The following is a 22,599-nucleotide window of genomic DNA, read 5'->3' on the forward strand; positions in this document are numbered from 1 at the left end:
TCCTCCTGCATGGTTTTAACCTCTGGTGTTAGCTAAGCAGCAGACCTTTCAGTAAACATTTATCCTCTAAGATCACCAACCTTGCCTACATTCATTAGTATTTTAAGACCTATGATTTGGGTTTTTATATCTCTAGATCTGTATTGTCCAGTATGGTAGCTACTAACCAAACATGACTATTTAAATAAATTAAAATTAAATAAAATTAAAATTTCAGTTCTCAGTTACAACTAGCCACATTTCAAGTACTCTAGCTATATGTGGCTACCATGTTGGACGGGACATATGTAGAACATTTGCATCATTGCAGAAAGTTCAGTTGGACAGCGCTGCTCCGGATCTTATTTCCTTTGCTTCTTTCATCCCGACTCCTCCTTTGGAACCCCCCTAAAACAGGCACTGGGGCTACATGGAAACTTCACTTGGGTCTTCCCCTAGAGCAGTGGTTCTCAACCTTCTGGCCCTTTAATACAGTTCCTCATGTTGTGGTGACCCCCAATTTCATTGTTACAAATTGAACATAATTAAAGCATAGTGATTAATCACAAAAACAATATGTAATTATATATGTGTTTTCCGATGGTCTTAGGCGACCCCTGTGAAAGGGTCATGCGACCCCCAAAGGGGTGGCGACCCACAGGTTGAGCACCGCTGCCCTAGAGAGAGAAGGCAACAAATTCAGATTCTCCTGACTCAGAGTGTGAGAAATAAGATGTCTGTTATCTCTTTTACTTTGTCCTAAACATTCCCCAAAAAACCAGACTGCTTATTAATACAGCTGCCCAGTATTTTATCCTCAGTGAACTGCATCTATCTTCAGTAATAGTCCTGCCTGAATCAAACCGAGCAAAAGAAAATTTTAGTTTATGGAAAACAAAACATGATATGAAAAGCTATAAAAATTGGTTTCCATTGTGTTTGATAAACTTGGTGTTATGAATTTCCATATATCCTCTGAATTAGCTACTTGGACAGTAAGAGAAGTGCTGCCTACTTGAGAACAGTAGTGCTCAGGTAATCTAATATCATGTTTATCGAATTGCTGTTGGAGGAATGTGTATCATTTTGTATCTGACAATAGAAAAAGTTAATGTTTCAGAACAGTATTAAACCAAAGTAAAATGCAGATTGCTTATGACATCCTCTTCCCAAGTAGTTCTCAAGATATATTACAGCACTTCTTTTAGCCTACTTACAAGTTCTTTGAATACTGTGGCATATTTAAGTAATAAATATTTTAATACACAGCATAATCTTGGTTTCCAAATTGCATTGGATATATTTCAAGGTTATAAAACAAGATAGCTTTATTGTGTTGTTTTATTTTTTTTTGTACTCCCAACACCTTGAAATGTTTGGTACATGTAGGCTCAATGAATTGTTGGCCCTAGCCAGTTTTGCTCAGTGGATAGAGTGTCGGCCTGAGGACTGAGGGGTCCCGGGTTCAATTCCAGTTAAGGACATTTATCTCAGTTGCAAGCTCCCCAGCCCTGGTTGGAGTGAGTGTGGAAGGCAACCAACTGATGTGTCTCTCTCACATTGATGTTTCTCTCTCTCTCTTCCCCGCTCCCTTCCACTCTCTCTTAAAATAAATGGAAAAATATACTTGTGTGAGGATTAACAATAAATAAATAATTGAATAAGTGCATATCTAATAAAATAACTATAATAGAGAAAAATCTCATGATTCAAGGTAAACTGGATAAAAATATAGATGTGCCTAATTCAGGCCTCTCTTTCCTTTTGTATGAAAAAGCTATATTTCTTACTATAAAAAAGCATTCTAACCTGAATACAAGCTGAAAACATGATGTTTAGTTTCTACATATCATGGTCATTTGTCCAAAATTTTAACTAGTGTCTGGTCACAAGCTCATCTTCTATATCTTCTTCTGTAGTTGCTTAATTTCTAGATTTGTCAAATTATAGTTGTTGCTAGGAACTGGCTAAGTACTCACCAAAAATAAAAACAAAAAACCTAAAAATAATTGCACTCCACCTTGGGAAATGATTTTCTAAACAAATTTTCCTTGCACTCATAAACTTAAAAAATAGTGGTGGAGCTGTCTTCCTCCCTCCCAAACTCTGAGATGATAACTATGCATCTGGAGTTCGGGGCTAGGGTTTCAATGCAGATAAGCAGTTTCAATCTTGATTTGAATCTTTTGAACTCTGGAACCACTGGTGGACTCTGGAGAACACAGGCCAGCAAGTGCAGTGGAAATCATTAGACACAGCTCAACTAGGGCATGGCCTTCGTTAGCACTGCAGTGACTCCAACAGTTAAAGCGTGGTAGTCCTTGTGTTGTTTTTAATACATTTTCATAATATTCCCCTCCCCCAAAATCACTTTCAGCTGTAGTAGAGCACCCACTACAGATTCATACTCAACATTTGTTTTACATATCAGTACATTAATATATATGTTTCACCTTCAATATTTTAGATTTGCATGATAACCCTATGAGGCTGGGTCTTGTTACCTGCATATCAAGATGAAGAATTAAGGCTGAGAAGAGAGGTTAAATAAGTTGTCAAAAGGAATTGAAGTACTGAAGGAGAGTAAATCCAGATCTTTCAGCATAGTATAATTGCTCAATAAATAGTAGTTATTGCACATTTTTTAGTGTGTTACCTAATTTAATTTTCAAAACAGCCCAATGAAGATGGTATTTCTATCCCAGCTTTACAGATGAGGAAACCAGAGCACAAAGCAATGAAATGGTTTGCCTACGATTTTATATACAGTTAGTGCCAGAGCTCAGGTTCCAGAGCCCAAATGGCTCCAGAGCTTGTGCTCTTTTTTTTTTAAATCTTCACCCAAGGATATTTTTCCATTGATTTTTAGAGAGAGAGGGAGAGACAGAGAGAAACACCGATGTGAGAGAGACACATTAATTGGTTGCCTCCTGCATGCCCCTGCCCAGGGCCAGGAGCCTGCGACCAAGGTACGTGCCCTTGACCGGAATCGAACCCGGGACCCTTCAGTCCGCAGGCTGACGCTCTATTCACTGAGCCAAACCGGCTAGGGCGAGAGCTTGTGCTCTTAACCATACTTCACTGTTTTACCTCCCACATCCAAGGTTCTTTCTCCTATACCTGAGACTTTTCTAGATATATTGGTGGGGAGAGGGGATAGGAGCCTTTGGGAAACTGGATGGAGGTCGGGGAGTGGTTTATGGCAGGCTTAGGGAGAAAAAGTAGCAGAGATCTGGGGTAGATTACAGTTGTCCAGAGAAGTGGTATGATAGAGCACACAATTGGGAGTCTTTGGCTTCCTGTCTCTACCTGTTAACTTTCCTCCTTGTGTGATTTAAATAATATTGTAATACACCATTCCAGGGCTACCCTGTTGGTTGTTGACATTCCTATTCACTCTGCATTTCAGCAGTGCTAGTTCAGTGCATAGTCACAAAGCACTGTTGCATTTATTTAAGTTGGGTCTCTTGTCCCTCTTAATGTCATCACAAGCCATTAACAGTTCCTTTTTTGAATATTTTAATTCCCTTTCCCATTTAGACTATTTAGTGTATACTGGGGTTCAAAAGATGTATGTAAACCTCAGAATTAAAATTGAATGAATGACGTAGTCAGAGGTCTTCAGCAGCCAGCAGTGGTTTCTGTCATTAGAAATAATTCTTGAAGTTGAGTTGGGTTCTGTGACTTTGGGCTGAGACCTGCCATCACAAGTCCGCAGCAGTCACCTGGAGTTTTTAGACAGTGGCCGTTTGCAAGACAGTAATTCAGTAGCTCAGTCAATGTTTTCTTTGTTAAGTATTTAAGGACTAAACAGAACGTTGCCTAGAATAACAGAGTGACTTATGGACCTGCTTCTTGTCTTGCAGTAGCACTTGTACCATGGGCTTAGTCCTGCCTCTCTGGAGTGACACCCTAATTCATTTGGATGGTGATGGGTAAGAGCTTTCCCTTTTTATCTTCCTACAGAAAGCCAAGGGGTGGGGTTCCCATCTCACTACCCATTCATTCAGCTGAATGGGAGGCCCACTGTGCCCATGACATGAATTGTCATGTCAGCAGCTCAATGAGTCCTTTTAAACTCCTGTTTTGTGAAGTGGAGTAAAAATGCAACTTGCCAAGGCCTCTCACTTCTGTTCTTCTAGGCTGACTATGGTAAGAATCCAAACAAAGAGGAACTAGTTTGTTGGCTCCCTCTTTAATCTGAGCATGTGGGACTGTTGCAATGTTCTCCCAGAGGATGATATGTTCTGTTTCAAATAACCTCTTGCTGCCTCTGCCAGCTGTCAGCCTACAGTATAACCCCTTTTCTGTGCCAGTTCCTTCCAGTGACCTTCCACCCCTACCCCTGGTGTTTTTAGAATGTGTCCCCAAGAGACCAAGATGTTTGCTCCAGTTTATAAAACAGGGTCAGGTTTGCTACATACCCATAAGATTTCCAAGTAGAAATATACAGCTGAACAGTTTGTCCTTAGCTACAGCAGGAAAACTATGTAATTCCCTAATTCCAACGTGGGAGTCCATTCATTCTGCTAAGTACATAAAAGTAGACAATTTGTTGAAGCTTTTCAGTCATGTCCTATACTCTAGTCTACATGAAGTGCCTGAGCCAGTAGCCTGGGAAGCAGCCTTGAAAACGCACAACTGAAATAACCCACTCTCATTTGTGGATTTTTGTCTTATTCTTTTTTCCTTAGAGGGTTCAGCGTATCAACAGATAACAGAATCCACATATTCAAACCTGTATCTGTGCAGGCAATGTGGTAAGAATTTTAATATCTCTATGAAAGTTTTTTAATGTGTTAATAGAGCAGTATTTTGTGCGAAGTATTTTAAATGATACAATTCTCTTTGAAAATGCTGATCTGTTTGTGTATATAGAATTTTGTGTGATCTGTTTGTGTAGCCATCATAGTTAAAGATGACTTAGAAGTTTAATTTTCAAATTATCACAATGGAAAGCCTTGAACATTGGTGAACAAATAATATTTAGAGGTGTTTTTAGACTCTGAAACTTAATGAATCAGATAGTCAGTTAGAACTGAATTTTATTGACTAAGTTAGTGGCAATCTAGTGCCAGGTCTAAATATCACACTACTACTATGCATTAGCGTTCAATTTCTTAAGGTAATCAGGGATAGCATTGATGGAGTTACCTTATAGATAGAAAAGCTTCATTTAAATTGCTGGTAATTGTTTGTCAAACTATTTGCATAATGCAAATAAAGCCTAGAAAAAAATTGTAGTTGATAATAACCATCAGCTGGTATATTGACACTTTTAGCTTACTTACTGTATGTCAGGCATTGTGCCTAGTGCTTTACATGGATTACATATAATCATTACATAAGCTCCCCAAAAGAGTAGTATTAGCTCCTTGTTATGGATGAGAAAACAGGTTTTAGAGGGGTTGCATAACTGGTCTTCAAGTATCTCTTATATTTAAACAGAATAAACTCTTATTCTCTTTTTTTTCTAGATTATCCAAAAAAAAAATGATCTAATATATCTAAGGAATGATGTCTGTCCCCAGTCAGGAATATGAATTTTAGGTCCTCATTCAGTTGCCTGTTTTGTAGTAGAAGTCCTCGTGAGGAACAGAATGGACAGAATGAAAGCCAAACAAGAAATAAAGGAGCCTGTAAAAGACTCCAGGGAGATCATTTACTCCTGAATAACATGATTGATAGGCTTGAGGTGGGTGGGGTCCTAAAACAGTCAGCTGAACAATTAACAGTCTTATCGTTTCATGGAGTAATTGAAGTAGGACAGAGTTTCAGGTCATGTGTTGAGACCAGATTTTTAGATTTAGGGCATATTTCACAAATAAATTTCTCATGGAAAACTTATGACTGCCTTTGACTCGGGCTCAGTTAAAGGCAACTCACCTATGTATTCCCAGGTACCAAGTAAAACCAAACAGCATAAGTTCATAAGTGACAGTTATATTTTGGGGAGAAGTACAAAGCATTGTTAATTTTTTAAACAGTAAAGTTTCAGCAGTAACCTTATTTCAAGTCTTGATGTTCTACAGCAGACTGACTAGTCCTAGCTCTGTTAGCTTCCTGCAGAATAAACTTTTTTGGTGTACCACATAGGGAGAAGTAAACTGAAAGTCACAGGAAAAAAAAAAAAAAGATGTGTGTATCAAAGCAGCATTTAGACCAGGTGTTTCCTATACAGGAAGGTAGTTAGTGCAGCCTCCCACTACTGTAGGCAGCTGCAGTATCTGAGGTGGCTAAGCTTGAGTGTATGTTAGGGCACTTGTGCCAGGCGCTTGTGGCATATGCTTTTGAAGCATGTATTTTCCTGATGAGGAAAACATGCATTGAATATTCTGTGCTTTACACTAAGCTGGCTTTTCCTTTGAATCTGCATAATGAAACTGAAAATCACTGAGAATTCTCTGAGTTTGACTTAATTCTCTGAGAATTTGCTTACTTTAAATAATAGAAAAGCATTTTTTAAAGATTCCACAACCTTGTTTTTAAGGAAAAGTCTGTTTTCCTGATAAAAATATACTGGTCTGTCCTTTTTTTCTTATCAAATTGGTAATGGTATTATTTTTAAATTAACATTATACAGGGTTGACAAGGACTCATGGAACAGATATTGTTATATGTTACTGATGGGAGAATAAACTGGAATAGCCTTTCTGGAGAATGATTTGCCAATATGCCTTATCATTTTGCATGCCCTTTGACCTAGTAATTCTATTTCTAAGAATGTATCCTAAGGTAATAATCATGGGCGTGTACAAAAATTTCAACTATAAGAATGTCGGTGTTTTAATAGGAAAAAATAGAAAACAATTTAAATATCTGAAAAATAAGAATCAGTTAAATTATGATATGTCCATGTTGCTAAGTATGAAACCATTGAAAAGTATCTAATTGAAGAATATTTATTGACATAGAAAGATGTTGATGATGAAGTATAAAATAAAAGAACAGGTTGAAATAGTATGCAGAATATGGTCATATATTTATTGTAGATCTATGCATAGACAAAAAGACTGGAAAAATCTCTACTGAAACCTTACCAGTCGTTATTTTTGGGCCATTAGATTACAGTGCCTAAAAGAATGCCTAGTTCATAATTGGAGCACAGTTAGTATTTGTTAAATGAAATGCTTTATTAGCTATACATTTCTGCCTTTTACAAGATATTTCTACCTTTCACCTGAGGTTCCTAAATTTTCCAAAGTGAGCATGGATCACTTTTATTATGAGGAAAAAACAAATTAAAAGGCATTTTTAAGAAAAAGATGTACCCCTGGCCGGGTAGCTTAGTTGGTCAGAGCATCGTCCCAATAAGCCAAGGTTGTGAGTCCCATCTCCAGTCAGGGCACATACAAGAAGCAACCAATTAATGCATAAATAAGTGGAACAATAAATAGATGTTTCTCTCTCTCTCCTCCCTCTCCCTCTCCCACTCCGTCCCTCCACCCAACCCTTTCCCTTCTAAAATCAGTTTTTTAAAAAAAAAAAAGATGGAAATGGATTGGCCACAAAATTCTCTCATACTGTTCTTTTCTCTTAGGAGTTTTTTTAAAAAAAAAAAAAAAGATGGAAATGGATTTGCCACAAAATTCTCTCATACTGTTCTTTTCTCTTAGGAAAGACATTGGTTTATAGCTTAATAAGACACATTTCATTCAACAAATACTAACTGTGCTTCAACTATGAACTAGGCATTCTTTTAAACACTTGAGATACATCAGTAAACAAAACATAAAAAGATCCCTGCTGTTGTGTAACTAACTTTCTAGAATATCTGGCTTTAGTTTTCCTAAGCATATAACCAAAAAGGTACTTTTCAGTTTTGTTTACTCTTGGGTTCCTGAGTTCAGAGTCAGAGATTTAATTAGTCTAAGAATAGCCAGAGCTGTTCTTAGAAAGTAGCTCAAGTGTATGAATAAATGGTTTAAAGAAATTGGGAGACTAAGGCAGCAAGAATTTTAAACGTCATTAGATCAGTGCTGCCTGGACATTCAAGAACATATCCTAAAAGTTTAGGGACATCTATCTGTGATCTTTGTGGTGCTTCCAAGAATAATAGAGAATGTATGCTGTAACATGATTCTGTGCCAAGGAAAACATATCTTTCTATAGCAAATGGTTGCCATCTTTAGTTCTCTGGTGACACAGCATAGCCACAGCATGACTGCAACTATGGAGTCATGAGTTTCATAGGTACCTGGACCTGTTTTTTACTGTTGAGTTGTTAGTTCTCCTGTTTCCCTTTACCCCCACCTTAATATTGCTCTATATCTTTCAGCACGAACTGTCTAGTCAAGTGTTATGATCAGATAATTACTATAATCAGAATCAGAGAATCTTGAATTCCAGGGAGTAGATTCTCCAGAGACCAAATTCTATAGGATTTAAAAATTGGAAGAGATTGAACTACACATAGATAGATTATTGGCCTTTTGATACCTCCATAATTCGCCAGTGCTCATTTCCCTGCGTATCTTTCAGGTCTGCACTACAGAGTTTACACAAGGCTTGTGAAGTGGCCAGAATGCATAACTACTACCCAGGCAGCCTGTTTCTCACCTGGGTGAGTTACTATGAGAGCCATATCAACTCAGATCAATCATCAGTCAACGAATGGAATGCCATGCAAGATGTACAGTCCCACCGGCCTGACTCTCCAGCTCTCTTCACTGACATGTAAGTCAGTTTGCTAAGGATCATGGAAGTCCTCTCTGTTGTGTTCTAGGATGCCACAAGCAACTGTTCCTCCCTAATCTCTCCTCTTGGGGAATTAGTCTTACCCAGCAATATTAGTCATTGTCTACACTACACAACTGCCACATAAAGAACCCTGTTCTTTCTGTTGTCTGCAAAGGCCTGAGGAGTTCACTCCTGGGCACAATATAGTGTCCATAGAAAAGAACTGCAATATCATAAAATCCCATTAATTCAGATTCCACTAATGTGAAATTCGAATTTAAAGGAGTTAAGCTAAAGTCTGCCTTTGCATTGTCTGTGAAAGAAATGTTTGATAAATAAATTAATGACAAAGAGAAGCTTTTAAAAGGATGTTTCCAATACTTAAGATGTTTCTATTCCCACTGGAGTGACTCAGTTTGTTGAGTGTAGTCCTATGCACTGAAAGGTTGCGAATTCAATCCCTGATTGGGGCACATACGGAAGGCAACCAATCCATGATTCTCTCTCACATTGATGTTTCTGTGTCTCTCTCACTCCCTTCCTCTCTCGAAGCATGTCCTTGGGTGAGGATTTAAAAAAAAAAAAAAAAAAGTCAAGTAAAGATGTTTCTAGTCAATTAAAAATAATACTTAGGTTTCATGTTAATTCTAACCTGATATCTGTGCAGATTTTTTTTCAATATTTTATAATTTGTGTTAAGACCTTTGCCTTGTTAAGTCTGTCTCAGTGAGATTTTATTAAATCTTCCTGGTGTACTGTGAGTTAAATAAAGGCCTAAGGTGGAGCTGATGTTTATTTCCTCTTAGGTCTGTGTGTTGAAACTTATGTGACTATTTTAGAAATTTTTTTCACACTTAGTTCCTGCTTTGGAAATTAATCAGGATGTTTATTTTGCTCTGAGTTGATCTTTCTGCATTTCCAAGGTATTCTATAGCTGGGAAAGAAGAGTAGCTACTTACTACCTGACCTTCTAAACCTTCGTCTACAGATTCCTAAAGTAATACCAAAATAGTTCATGATTTTTTTTTTTTTTAAAAAAAGGCTTAATTCAGATAATATAATAAACTAGAGGCCCAGTGCACGAATTTCTTGCTCGGGTAGGGTCCCTAGGGGCTGCGGGCTGCCAACCAGGACCTCCCTTCCCGAATTTGGCTGGCTGGCCCCCCCCCCCTAGTCAAACTCCTGGTGGAGGGGACAATTTGCATATTAGGCTCTTATTATACAGGATGATTTTTACTGGAAAAGGTGACATTTCCAAGAATTGTGTGAACAGAACAGTCAGAAAAGTAATGAAAAGGGTGTTATTGGTACTAGGACCTCTTTTTCATTAGCCTTAATCCTTTCAAGATCCCACAGTAACAAAAAAGGTAAGGGTTAGTTTGGCTTTCAGAATCTTGGGAAATGTTACTAATTTCTGGCTTTACAGCTGGTTCATGGGTACCAGAGGAATGAATGTTGCATCTGACTCAAAAATGGACATTCTGAACCAGACTTAAATGAAAGAGAGAAAACCCTTCTTATTTTCATAATTTTATTAGAGGAAATTTGGAAATTATAATACAAAAGAGGAAAATGAAATTGCCCATAATTTCTCTACATTCCCAAACAAAAAAAATAGTGTGAAATGTACTCCCTGGCACCTGGTAGAAGCTCATTAAATATTAGTTCTTAGTATGTACAATATAGCCCCAGTTTTAAGATAATTTAATAAACAAATGTTTATCTGTTCATAGACAAATATTGAAAGCTATCAGTCACCGTATTTTAATAATGATTGTCTCTGATAGAAGGACTTTCAGTGGTTTTTATTTTCTTGTGTTTGTATGTATTTTCTGAATTTTTCTCCAGTGAAATTGAGAAAGTGTATTTGTCTTGTAATGCTTTTTCCATTTCCTCCCTAAGTTGACCAGAAAAAATTTTTTTAAATATGCTGAAAACGCAGGGAGAATGTGTGCCAAATGAACTTAAATGCTCTGTGAATAAAGTTTATATTTTAAAATCCAAGGAAGGGGAAGAAGGGAACATACCTAAATGGTGCCTCCAGTTTAGGTCAAATGCTATGCCAGGCACTTCATAAAGGTGTCTCACTTAATCCTCATAAGAACCTCATGAGGCAGATATTGTTACTTTCCTTATTTTATATAAAAGGAAAGAGGCTCAGAGAAAGGAAGGAACTTGTTCAAGTTCACACCACTACTAAGCAGCAGGACTAAAATTAAAACCTACATGTGTCTGCTCCCAAACCACTCTGCCTCAAGCAAGTGTGAAGGAGTTGGATAAAGATTGCTAAACTAGGGAATCTAAACCATGCACAAAGATGCTAAACTTTGTTTTTTACCAATATTTCTCTTTAATAGAAGACTGAAATGTGTAACTCTCCACCATTATCAATGTCTAGGGAAAATGGTGGGGAACATGATGAAGAATTTTAGTCCTAGTCAAGACAGGGAGGCTGAGGACTGACTGACAGGGTATAATTATTAGCTGTATTCTGCAGGGTTCATGAAAAACTAAAAGCCCAAGTGGTAGGGAGCCCCAAGGTTGTGGGGTCAGAACATCCATCTTTGGAGATTACTAAAGCTATTTTTGCAGCCAGTGATAAGGCTGTAGGCAGCAAGGGTAGGCAGGATGCCTAAAGGCTTAGTCCATGTCCATCTCCAAATAAGGAGGCACAGAGCAGATACCTTTCTTGAGTAGGTAGGAAGGGAAAGAGGAGACGGAAAGTCCTCTCTGTCAGCCTCAGTCAAATTCTGCATAATATGAAATAATGCATTTTGAGAGAAGCATCCAGTTACATTGAACCAATATCTATCTGGTAATTGGAGAATCAGCTTCCTAATTTGATTTCATATTAAAGTTCCAAGGGTAATTTTATTTTTAAAAGAATCAGAAGACTAAGGGAAGCAACATAATCCTGCAGGTAGAGTGTTAAGCTGGGCTGACAGTTCTGGTTCTCTTGCCAGTGTATGTGATCATTGGCATGTCATTTAACCCTTCAGCTTTTTATTTCCTTTATCTGTAAAATGGGGATAACCATTTCACAGTGATATTGTGAGAGTTTTTGTGAAAAGGAAAGAATTTTGAGTGGAGATATTCCAGGTAGTTAATCCTTGAAACCCATTTTGGAAGCAAATTTGCCTCATTAAAGAAGGCAGAAATGACTCTTGCCTCTTTCCTGTTTTCTAAAACCATGGCAATGAATGAATGACAAACATTAGGTGGCATTTTATGCAACAGAAGACCCAATTCCATAGTGGGTCACATCACTGGCCTACCCAGCTCAGCAAGTGGTACTCAGGGGTACTTGATGAGAAAATATGGATTATGGTCCTCCATTAAAGTTTACACTCAGTGTAGCTTATTTGCCTTTATTCCTTCATGGATCTATATATGTGAATATATTTAAGGGCTTTTAGACATGTACAACCTCTTCAAGTAATAATTTCTACGTTTACATTCTGAAAAGAAATTTTTAAAAATATTGTTCTCTTTTGGCCATTCCTCCCTAATATAAATTTAAAGGTAATAGAAACCTATCAATTTGGAACCATAATCAAATAGCACATTCATTAACTTAATTAAATTCCTGCCTAAGAAAAATTTTTGTTTCTCTCAGACCAACTGAACGTGAGCGAACAGAAAGACTAATTAAAACCAAATTAAGGGAGATTATGATGCAGAAGGATTTGGAGAATATCACATCCAAAGAGGTAAGAGACCTTAAGTCCTCATTGTGTCAAGGCTAGGAGTGGGATAGGTATGGGGCTAAAAATGGTGAGTGATTGAAAGTTCAGAGGGACTTTACAGAAATTAGTATAATATGTCATCTTTGTTTCAGATACGAACTGAGTTGGAAATGCAAATGGTTTGCAACCTGAGAGAATTCAAGGAATTTATAGATAATGAAATGATAGTGATTCTGGGTCAGATGGACAGTCCTACACAGATATTTGAGCACGTGTTCTTGGTAAGTTTTGGGGCCCGTTTAAGTGGTGTGCCAAAGATAGTCCATACCAACCCATGGGGAAGGGGCAACTGTTAAATTTTATTAAATTTAAATAAAATGTAACAACATTCAAAACAAAGGTAATAAATACTCAAACCTCATCAGTTTCTAATTTTTTTACTATTATCTGTGCTCTTACATTTATTTATGTCTATTGTGTGGTGGAGATGTTATATAATGGTGAGCTTATGCTCATCTATTCCCAGTTTCTCATTCAGTGATTTCATAAGATTGACTATGGTGGGAAAATTTACACCAAGGAAACTGGCAAATGCTACAAATCAGGACTCCCCTCCTCCCCCCATGGGTTATTAAATATCTCATCTGGGCTTTTCATAATAGTCAAAGTAAAAAACAACCAGTTTGTAATAGTTTTCTACAGTGTACCCAACTAGGATGATCCTTTAAGGTCACTCTTTTAAGTCTGTCAAATGTGTCTTAAGGTTGGATATCTGAGCAGGGCAAGTGGGAACTACTTACGACTGAGAGACTATTGGATTTTTAAGCATTTTGAACCTTGTAGCTACATTTTGAGTTCCAAATACTTTTGTGATTACTAAAAATTTAGTGATTTAAAATTGTTCTTCATAGTTCTTGAACATTCAGTAACCTGTAATTAGCCCAAGAGGACCTCTCTGATAGATAAATTGGGAAAGCTTCTAAAATTCTAAATGTTAAAGGCTCTAGTTTTCATCTGTAATGGGAACAAGGTTAACTAGGACAATTAAAATTGGGGGGCAGGGGGCCTGGGAGATGCCAAAACCTCTATGGGTTTTTTTTTGTTGTTTTTATGATCACCCTAGGATATGTTTATTGATATTTAAAGAGAGAGGAAGGGGGAGAGAAAGAGAAACATCAATGAGAGAGAGAAACAACATCGTTCAGTTGCCTCCCTTAGGTGTCCCGCCTACGGATCAAACCTACAATCTAGATATGTGCCCTGACTGGGAATCAAGCCTGAAACCTTTTTGGTGTACAGGACGACACTCCAACCAACTGAGCCACCGGCCAGGGCAAAACCTTGTTTTTGTTTCCATTTCCCACACACTTTGACCAAAAATGCTAACAAGGAACTAAATTCAGTTGGTTTGAATTCCACTTCTTTCTCTGGTGAGGACATTTGTGAACTGTGAAATAATTAGAAGCCGGGAAGCAGGAGAGAAGAATAAATGCACAGGAACTGACTAAACGGGATCATCTCATCCCGAATATTCAAGAGTTTATTTCACCAAGCAGTCAGACTTTGTGTCATGGAAGGCTTGTGCCCTGAATTAACTTGTTGACACTCCAGAGTAAGCATGTCAAGCTCACAGCATGCCTCGTTTATTTGGCTGGTGTTAGCCTTTGAGTTTGACATGCTTGCTCTGGAGTATGAGTACTATGGAGTGATTCATAGTGGTGTATAGCTATGAAATTACTCATGAAAAGCTGTGAGCTAGGAAGGGAGCTTCTTTTCCATACTTTAACTTGATCATCGCTATTTCTGGATGTAGATCATACAGCAAAGCTGTCATTGACCTTTCCATTTGTAAAGCATCTGTCTTTGTTGTCTTTTGTGTATGCTTCCATGAGGATTCAGGTATTCCCTGCTCTAGTATTGCTGGAAAGAATTTTTGTGTTATCTATAGAAAACTTATGAGTCACTCATTCAAATGGACCCTGCCCCCAACTTGTCTCCATGTATCATCACATTTTTATGAAGGGCAAGTGCCCATAGCCACAATAGCTCATGTTTGAAAGTGACCAGCACTATAAACTTAAATTCTCCATTGAGCTTAGATTTTATACCTAAAAGGATATAGACATGAATATCAAATACAGTCCATATCTGACTGGCCAACCTATTTAATTTCAGTCATACTTCCCCAGTCTCTGATGCCACCTCTTCAAGAACTACCTTCTTCTTACCCCCCTCTTCAAATGGTATATTTTAGGACATAGAAACAAATTCTAATAGTACTAAATAGAAAGAACAATCCATTTTTAATATGTATCGATGTCCATATTTTTGGAAAAAGGAAACTCTATTCTGCTTCAGGTACAATTCTGTTTTCAAGAGAATGGACATGTTCTTTCTATTGTGAATATTTTTCTTATTTGAGAAAAAAATCAAAGTAGAGAATCCTGAAATTTAACTCTTATCCAACAAAATAAGTAGATGAACAGATTATCTCAACATCTTATTGTACTTTTTCCCTGATGGCTTTCTCCCTTTGTTTGCACCACCATGTCCTGTGTCCAACCCCCTATATCTTCTCCAGTGAGTCTGTGCTCTGCTGGCTTCCCCAGCAATTAACACGGAAAAGGATGTCTTATCCAAGTTGCAAATGGTGGTGGTAATTTTCTGCAAAATCATTTTATGGTGTGCATAGAGCTGCCATGCCTGGAGTGCAAGTAGATTGTGTGAAGGGAGACAGCAGGATTTCTCCCCTCCCTTGGAAGAATGTTCAGCTCTGCAGTGCGCTACACAGAGATGTTTATTTGAAAAGGTGTCTAGCTGGTCTGAAGAAGAAACGTGTAGCAGCGGTTCTCAACCTATAGGTCGCGACCCCTTTGGGGGTCGAACGACCCTTTCACAGGGGTCGCCTAAGACCATCGGAAAACACATATATAATTACATATTGTTTTTGTGATTAATCACTATGCTTTAATTATGTTCCATTTGTAACAATGAAATTGGGGGTCACCACAACATGAGGAACTGTATTAAAGGGTTGCGGCATTAGGAAGGTTGAGAACCACTGGTGTAGAGCATAGTTTAAAGAAAATCTGCAGCAAGGAGAGAGGATTCATTTGGCTGGAAGCCAGACTATTTCCAGAAAAAGTTCTTCCACACCCTTAAGAGTGTACTGTTTCTCTGAGCTGGAAGCATTTGCCCAACCAAATCTCTCCTGGAGGCTGGCCGATTTGGCTGAGAAAAAGCAAGATGTGAACAGAGACCCTTTGCAGAAAGGCAGGCAGCTTTCTTAGTTAAACAAGGGAAACACAGGAGTATTGGACACACAACCAATAATGTTGTTCATGAAAAAAAAGTAGTCAGAATTTTACTGCTGGTATATTTTTCAAAATTTGACATAACATATCCTTGTAGAATAGTGTTTATTTTTCAAAGAAAAATTAAGCCTCAAATTGGTGGTTACTTTTTTACAGTAGGTGCAGAGAAATGGTGGATATGTGAATAAGTCTGACAATAATCAAATTGACTATTTTTATTTATATTCATGATTTTCATCCCTCTACTAGAGATGTATAGGATAAAGTTAAAAGAGATCTTGGGCCTGGTTGCCACAGTAATGTAATTTAAGTGTTGAGGCTGTAGGTATGATGAAAATGATATAGCCTGGGATACCAGTCCTTGATTGTGTCAAGTTGTATTGATTTGAGGAGAACTGCAATATACTCTTTCTTATTTGCCATAAATGTGCTCTTCTCTTCTATTTTGCTTGGAACATTTGGACCCCAACAGGGCTATTTCCTGAGGATAACAACTGAAAAAAAAAATCAGTCACTTGGGTCTTTGGGCGAGAGTACAGTGTAGGGGAACCTACATGGAAAAAGATGGAAATGAACTTAGTTAAAAATGTATTACAGTCCCAAGATTTCATTTTACATTTCAGGAATATTAGAAAATGCTTTTCATAATTACATAGAACATAGTGAAAACCCACATGGAATTAAGTCATTGTAAGCCTGAGAAGCAGAGAGAAAAAGAGGTTGAATCTGTGGAAGACCCCAGGAGGCCAATATAAATGGCATTTGCATTGAGGGCAGAAAAGTAATTACACCACATTGATTCCAGTTCTTTCTTTCAGGTTGAACTTGAAGCAGCCATAGCCACAGCCCAAGTCACATTGCACAGGCTTCACTGAGACAGTAGCTAGGGCTTTTAGTTTATTTTGTTTCTGGATATGTGTCATTTCAGATTGTCAGGTTGAATTTTCTCTTAACAGGTAGATAAAAACCATGGACTTTCCCCATCATGTCAGGGTTATTTCCATCTAGCTGGACAGAGTCCCTCTCAGAGGATTTAGATTTCTAAATTAGGAGTTGAGGGATCACATTTCCCTGGTTCCATATTAGCCACTCAACCCTTTATTACTTGACTTCTGTCTCCTTGAAGTCCTTTGTAGTCTTGCCTCTTTCTTTGGTGTGAGAGCTGGTTTTCTAAGGTTGAGCCTAAAGCCTTCAGAACCTTCCATATTTTTGGAAAGCAAGTCAGCTGAGCTCTAGTCTGGAGGAGGAGGAGGGAGAGGAGGAAGAGGGAAAGGAGGAGGAGGAAGATCAGTTCATTACTTACTGGAACCTGGGTACAGTATCCTTGAGATCTTCCAGTTAAATGGCTAAATTACACTTCACTTGTAATATTGTGATAGTGCTTGCATAACACTTAACAATTTTCACAGTGCTTTATTTACTTGTTTCATTTAATCACTCAACAAACATTAGTTGATCCTCTTTATTGTGCCAGGCATGAGGGTAGATATTTGTGGAGTGTGATCTAATTCCATAAGGATGGAGTGATGATCCATATCAGATAGATAGTCACAGAAGACCAAAGGGATAAGGATACGAAAGTGACCCTTGGGTTAGACAATTAGAAAACTCATTAGTAACGTTCTTAGCAAGAATGATGAGGGCAGAAGCCATAATGCTGTGGGTTGAGATTCATGGGAAATGAGGAATTAGAGGAAGTGTTAGATTATGTTTCTGTGAAACTTGGCTATGAAGGGAAGGGGGAAAGGACAGTGTGTAGAGAAGGATTCAGAATGAAGAGAAGGTTTTCCCATTTTAATATGCGAGAAACTGTTTGTTTGTTGGCTTATAAAAGGCAGAAATTTATTTCTCACAGTTCTAGAGGCTGAGAGTCTGGCATCAGGGTGCCTGCAGGTTGAGTGAGGGCCCTCTTCTGCGTTTCAGACTTCTCTTTGTATTCTCACATGGCAGAAGGAATTGGGAGAAACTTTATATTTGTAATTTAAGGAGGAAGGTACTCACTAGATGTACAGAACTATGTGAGCGGGTGGAGAGTTCCATTTTATAGATAAGGAAAATGAGGACAGGTTAAGTAGCTTGTCTAATGCCCCACTGTAGGAGGGGGATTTCAGACTTGAACCCAAGTCTCCTAATGCTAAATTCCATTTAACTCAAATAACTTTAAAGCATAACAGGATTATTATGAAACAGAATATTCACATGGCCTCAAAGATTGCTTACACCTAAAGATGACTACTTGTAAAGCAAACTCTACAATAGAAGGATGTAGCAGACACAAAGGTACTACCAAGAATTCAAAGTCAGCATGATAAACAATGGGACAAAGTGACAGTATGTGCCTCATGATTTGATGCAGTAGGAAGTACAAAACATCATCCTTGTAATATTCTTGCCAAGAATACTTCACCTGAATCTCGTTATCAGGAAACAATCAGAAAAATCCAGATTGTGGGCAATTCTCCCAAGATTACACACCTGTAGTCTATTAAAATGTTAATGTCATGAAAGACAAAATAAAGATAAGGGTGGACTATTCTAAATTAAAGGAGATAGAGACATGGCAACTCAATGTAAGGTATGATTCTTGATTGAGTGAATATAAAGTATATTGTTTTGTTTTAGAAATATATGTTTTTATTGATTTCAGAGAGGAAAGGAGAGAGAAAGAGAGTTAGAAACATCAATGATGAGAATCATTGATCAGCTGCCTCCTGCACACCCCCTATTGGGGATCAAGCCCATAACCCAGGCATGTGCCCTGACTGGGAATTGAAGCATGACCTCCTGGTTCATGGGTCTACACTCAACCTCTGAGCCACACCCCACCAGGCTAAAGTATATTTTTAAGGACAATTATTGAAATTTAGATATGTATTGATATTATCTTTCTTGGTTGTAAAAATGAAATTATGTAAAAGAATATTTTTGTTCTTAAATGATACATGGTCAAGTATTGAAGTGAAGTAACATGATGCTCAAATTACTTTTAAATGGTTCAGAGGGGGAAAGTAGGACATATATTGAATGAAAGGGAAGAGAAGAGAGAAAGTAAATGTGTCAAAATATTAAAAATTGATGTATCTTCCAGATAATCTATAAAACCTCCTTAAATTTTGTGTATCCTGTTTCCCCTCAATTTTTTTTTTACAGAAGCTGCTATTTCACTCTTTTCTCTCCCCTCTTTCTCTCTCTCTCTCTCTCTCTACCCCAGCCCAACTCCCTACATGAAACATAATGCACTAGAAAGAGTGTGGGCTTTACACTGAAATCTAGGTTTAATTCATAACAATGCCATTTTGTTCATTCAACAGTGTTTATTGAATACCTGCCAGGTGTCAGGGCGTATACCGGAGTTTCCATATGGAACAAGAGAAGCTTACATTACAGTGGAAGAGAGGTAGTCAATAAACACATAAATACATACATAAATAAAAATTGCAATACATGCTTTTGAAAAAAGAGTACTGTAAACAAGAATAACAGACATTTAACTTAGATTGGAGGATGGTCAGAGATCAGAGATACCTTTCCATCACTGTGATCTTGAAAATAAATTATTTTAATTCTCTGAGAGTTGGTTTTCTTATCTATAAAAAATGAAGGTAACTTTATCATTTGTGAAAACTAAACATGACAACATAAAGTACCTGGCACATAGAGGAAATTCACTGATGGTATTGGCATTCATTTTAGAAACTGCTGCTTCCCTCACAGGACTCCTGTTTAAATATTATATTTGGTTCACTTGCTAATGCTCCCTAACCCTCTCATTTTGGTTCCACAGGGCTCCGAATGGAATGCCTCTAACTTAGAGGATTTACAGAACCGAGGGTAAGCATCACTGTTTGATCTTTACCGTTTCCAGTCAAAGAGGTGTCAGTGAGTTACTTTACGCTCTAGAGTTGCTTCCTGTTGATTCTAACCAAGTTCAGTCTAATAAGAATTAAAACTGCTGTTCTCCCACTGTTTCATCCTCCTGCCTACCATGAAAGATCAACTGTTTCAGTGGCAAGGCTTTCAGAAACAAATGTGTAAGCCTTTCTTCCTGTTTAAAACCAAATGCAGTTATTAGTTCCTTAAAAAAAAAAAGTTTGTGTGGGTTTTTTTAGAGCAGTTTAAGGGTTCACAGCAAAATTGAGGGGAAGATACAGAGATTTGCCATATACCCCTGCCCCAACACATACATAGCCTCCCCCATTATCACTATCCCCCACCATTTGTTATAATTGAGGACCCTACATTGAGACACCATAATCACCCCAATGCATAGCTTATGATTCACTCTTGGTTGTTGTACATTCTGTGGCTTTGGACAAATGAATAATGTATCCATCATTATGGTATTACAGAGTATTTTTGCTGCCCTACAAATCCCCTATGCTCCATCCATTTATCCCCCCCCCCCATTTCCAACCCCAGCAACCACTGATCTTTTTGCTGTCTCTATAGTTTTACCTTTGGTCCCTATTTTTACGTAAGAATATGCAGAACTGATGTCGGTTTCACAGCTGTTCGTTCAGAGTTTATTGAGTGTCTTCTGTAGGTCTAGCATAGTGCTAGGTGCTAGGGATCCAAAGATAAATGAGCCCTACCCAGGTGGCTCAGTAGGTTGGAGCAAATGCACCAAAAAGGTTGTGGGTTTGATTCTTGTCAGGGCACATACCTAGGTTGCAAGTTCAATTCCCGGTTAGGGGAGTGTACCAAAGTCAACCGATCGATGTTTCTCTCTCTTTTTCTCTCTCTCCTATCCTCTCTCTAAAATTCACTAAAGGCACATCCTCAGGCGAGGACTTTTTTTTAAGTGTACAAAGATAAATGAGACTCGATAAGTTACTTGTAGACTAAGTAGGTTAAAAATGGATGAGCTTCTGAAATTGAACAAGAAGACCTACCTTGTATGAGGAAATGTGCTCATAAACTGTATGGTTATTGAATTTTATTGTAGCAATTGAGACCACAGTGAAATTCAGCAAGTAAAAAGCTATTGCCGTTAGTTCCTTTTTATTTCTTAGCTAATGCCTAAATTTTTTATTGAATTTGGCCTTAGCAGGTCAGATCATCCCAACAAGAGAAGAGAAAATCGTGTCTGGAAATTGGCCATGCTAACTCTTCATTGTAGACAGAGATAAGACCTACTGAGACCACAGATAGCGATGGCTGCCTGGCTGGTTATGGGCTGCCTGTTTTGTCAGCTCCAAGTCAGCCTCTGGTTATCTTTAACATGATTAGATGCATACTCCCTACTTTTCCCCCAGAAGAAAGGTATGTCATAATTGCTAAAATGAACTTGGAGCAAGACTTAAGCCAAATAATCATAAAAAGAGTTCCATGGGAGGAAATCTGGTTACTTAATTTAAGATATGGAAATAAATAGAACTTGGAAAGTTTACATTGTTAAGAATTAAGTCTAGAGTTCTTAAAAGCAGAGACTCTATCTTAGTTTTGTGTAAAACATACATCTCCCTAGCTCAGAGCTTTATAGAATACTCAGTAAATGTGAAGGAATGATGGAAAAATTAGACTGGTTTATGGGAAACTAGCACCTAGATACAGTGTTTAATATGAAATCTGAGATTTGATATAGCAATGTTTGGAAATGCATTGGAATCACATAACACATACATACACTTTGACTTTTGACTTACAACTCCCGCTTGAAGATGAGACCTATTCATCTCATTTACTACCATAAGGCTAAATTATAAAATGTAGGTATATCTGTTTGTTTTAAAAGACAGTATGATTGGATATTTGGATATTAACTTAGATCTTGTTTCTTAAATTTATTAAACTTTAGTGGGGTGAAGAATTACAGTTCAGGGATCTATACCCCAAAACATGTGCCTGTGGGTGATTTAAGGGATTTTTCAAGTGTAATTTTTACATGAAGGCTATTTTCACTAATCTACTCACTTAAGGGCCCCAAGTAAAGTGCTACTCCATATAGAGATGGCAAAGAAATTTCAAGGAGTGCCAATTCCAACTGGAAGTAGCTGCCTAAAGCTCTATAATAAAAAGGATTAGGAAGTCCTGTCTTACCATAATCCATTACTGAAGTTTGGAATTGGAGTTGGAAGGTTGTTCTTTTTTTTTTTTTTAAGTTTTTTAAAAATATGTTTTTGAGAGAGAGGAAGGCAGACGGATAGATAGAAACATAGATGAGAGAGAAACATCAATTGGCTGCCTCCTGCACTCTCCCTACTGGGGATCGAGCCCACAACCTGGGCATTTGCCCCAACCAGGAATTGAACCAGGGCCCTCTTGGTCCATGGGTTGTCACTCAACCACTGGGCCACACTGGCCAGGCATGCATTTTCATTTTAAATAAAAGAAGTGTGCTTGCTCATTTTTTTTCTGACAGTTTTTTAAACTATGTTTTTATTGATTTTAGAGAGAAAGAAGGGAAGAGGGAGAGATAGAAACATCAGTGATGACAGAGAATCATTGATCAGCTGCCTCCTGCATGCCCCTATTGGGGATGAAGCCTGACCAGGAATCGAATTGTGACCTCCTGGTTCAAGGGTTATTGCTCAACCACTGAACCATACTGGCTGGGCTTTTTCTGACAGTTTTATTGAGAGATAATACATATACCATACAGTTCACCCACTGAAAATGTATACTTCAGTGATTTTTAGTACATTCACAGTTGTGCAACAAGCAATTTAAAACATTTTCAACCCAAAAAGAAAGCCTATACTCTTTAACTGCCTTTATTGCCTTCTTTCCCTTAGCCTCTAGAAACTACTAATCTACTGTCTGTCCCTATAGATTCACGTATTCTGAACATTTCATATACCGTAAATGGAATCATACAGTATGTGGTCTTTTAAGAATTTTTTTAACTTAACATTATATTTCAACATTTATTAATGTTATAGCATGTATTATTAGTACTTCATTCCTTTTTTCTTGCCAAATAATATTCCATAATATACCAC

The 22,599-nt window shown here is 37.8% G+C and overlaps 1 protein-coding gene across 1 annotated transcript in view; it reads left to right on the plus strand.

Moving 5' to 3' along the window:
* SSH2 (slingshot protein phosphatase 2) overlaps window positions 1-22,599 on the plus strand; it is a 112,499-nt gene that overhangs the window by 54,899 nt on the left and 35,001 nt on the right. The window contains exons 5-10 of the mRNA XM_005876856.2: window positions 3,846-3,914; window positions 4,674-4,739; window positions 8,461-8,655; window positions 12,275-12,368; window positions 12,497-12,625; window positions 19,443-19,489. Coding sequence (XP_005876918.1) covers window positions 3,846-3,914; window positions 4,674-4,739; window positions 8,461-8,655; window positions 12,275-12,368; window positions 12,497-12,625; window positions 19,443-19,489 — 600 coding nt within the window. The remainder of the gene's footprint in view (window positions 1-3,845; window positions 3,915-4,673; window positions 4,740-8,460; window positions 8,656-12,274; window positions 12,369-12,496; window positions 12,626-19,442; window positions 19,490-22,599) is intronic.

Source organism: Myotis brandtii, unplaced genomic scaffold, assembly GCF_000412655.1.
Source record: "Myotis brandtii unplaced genomic scaffold, ASM41265v1 scaffold50, whole genome shotgun sequence".
NCBI lineage: Eukaryota > Metazoa > Chordata > Mammalia > Chiroptera > Vespertilionidae > Myotis > Myotis brandtii.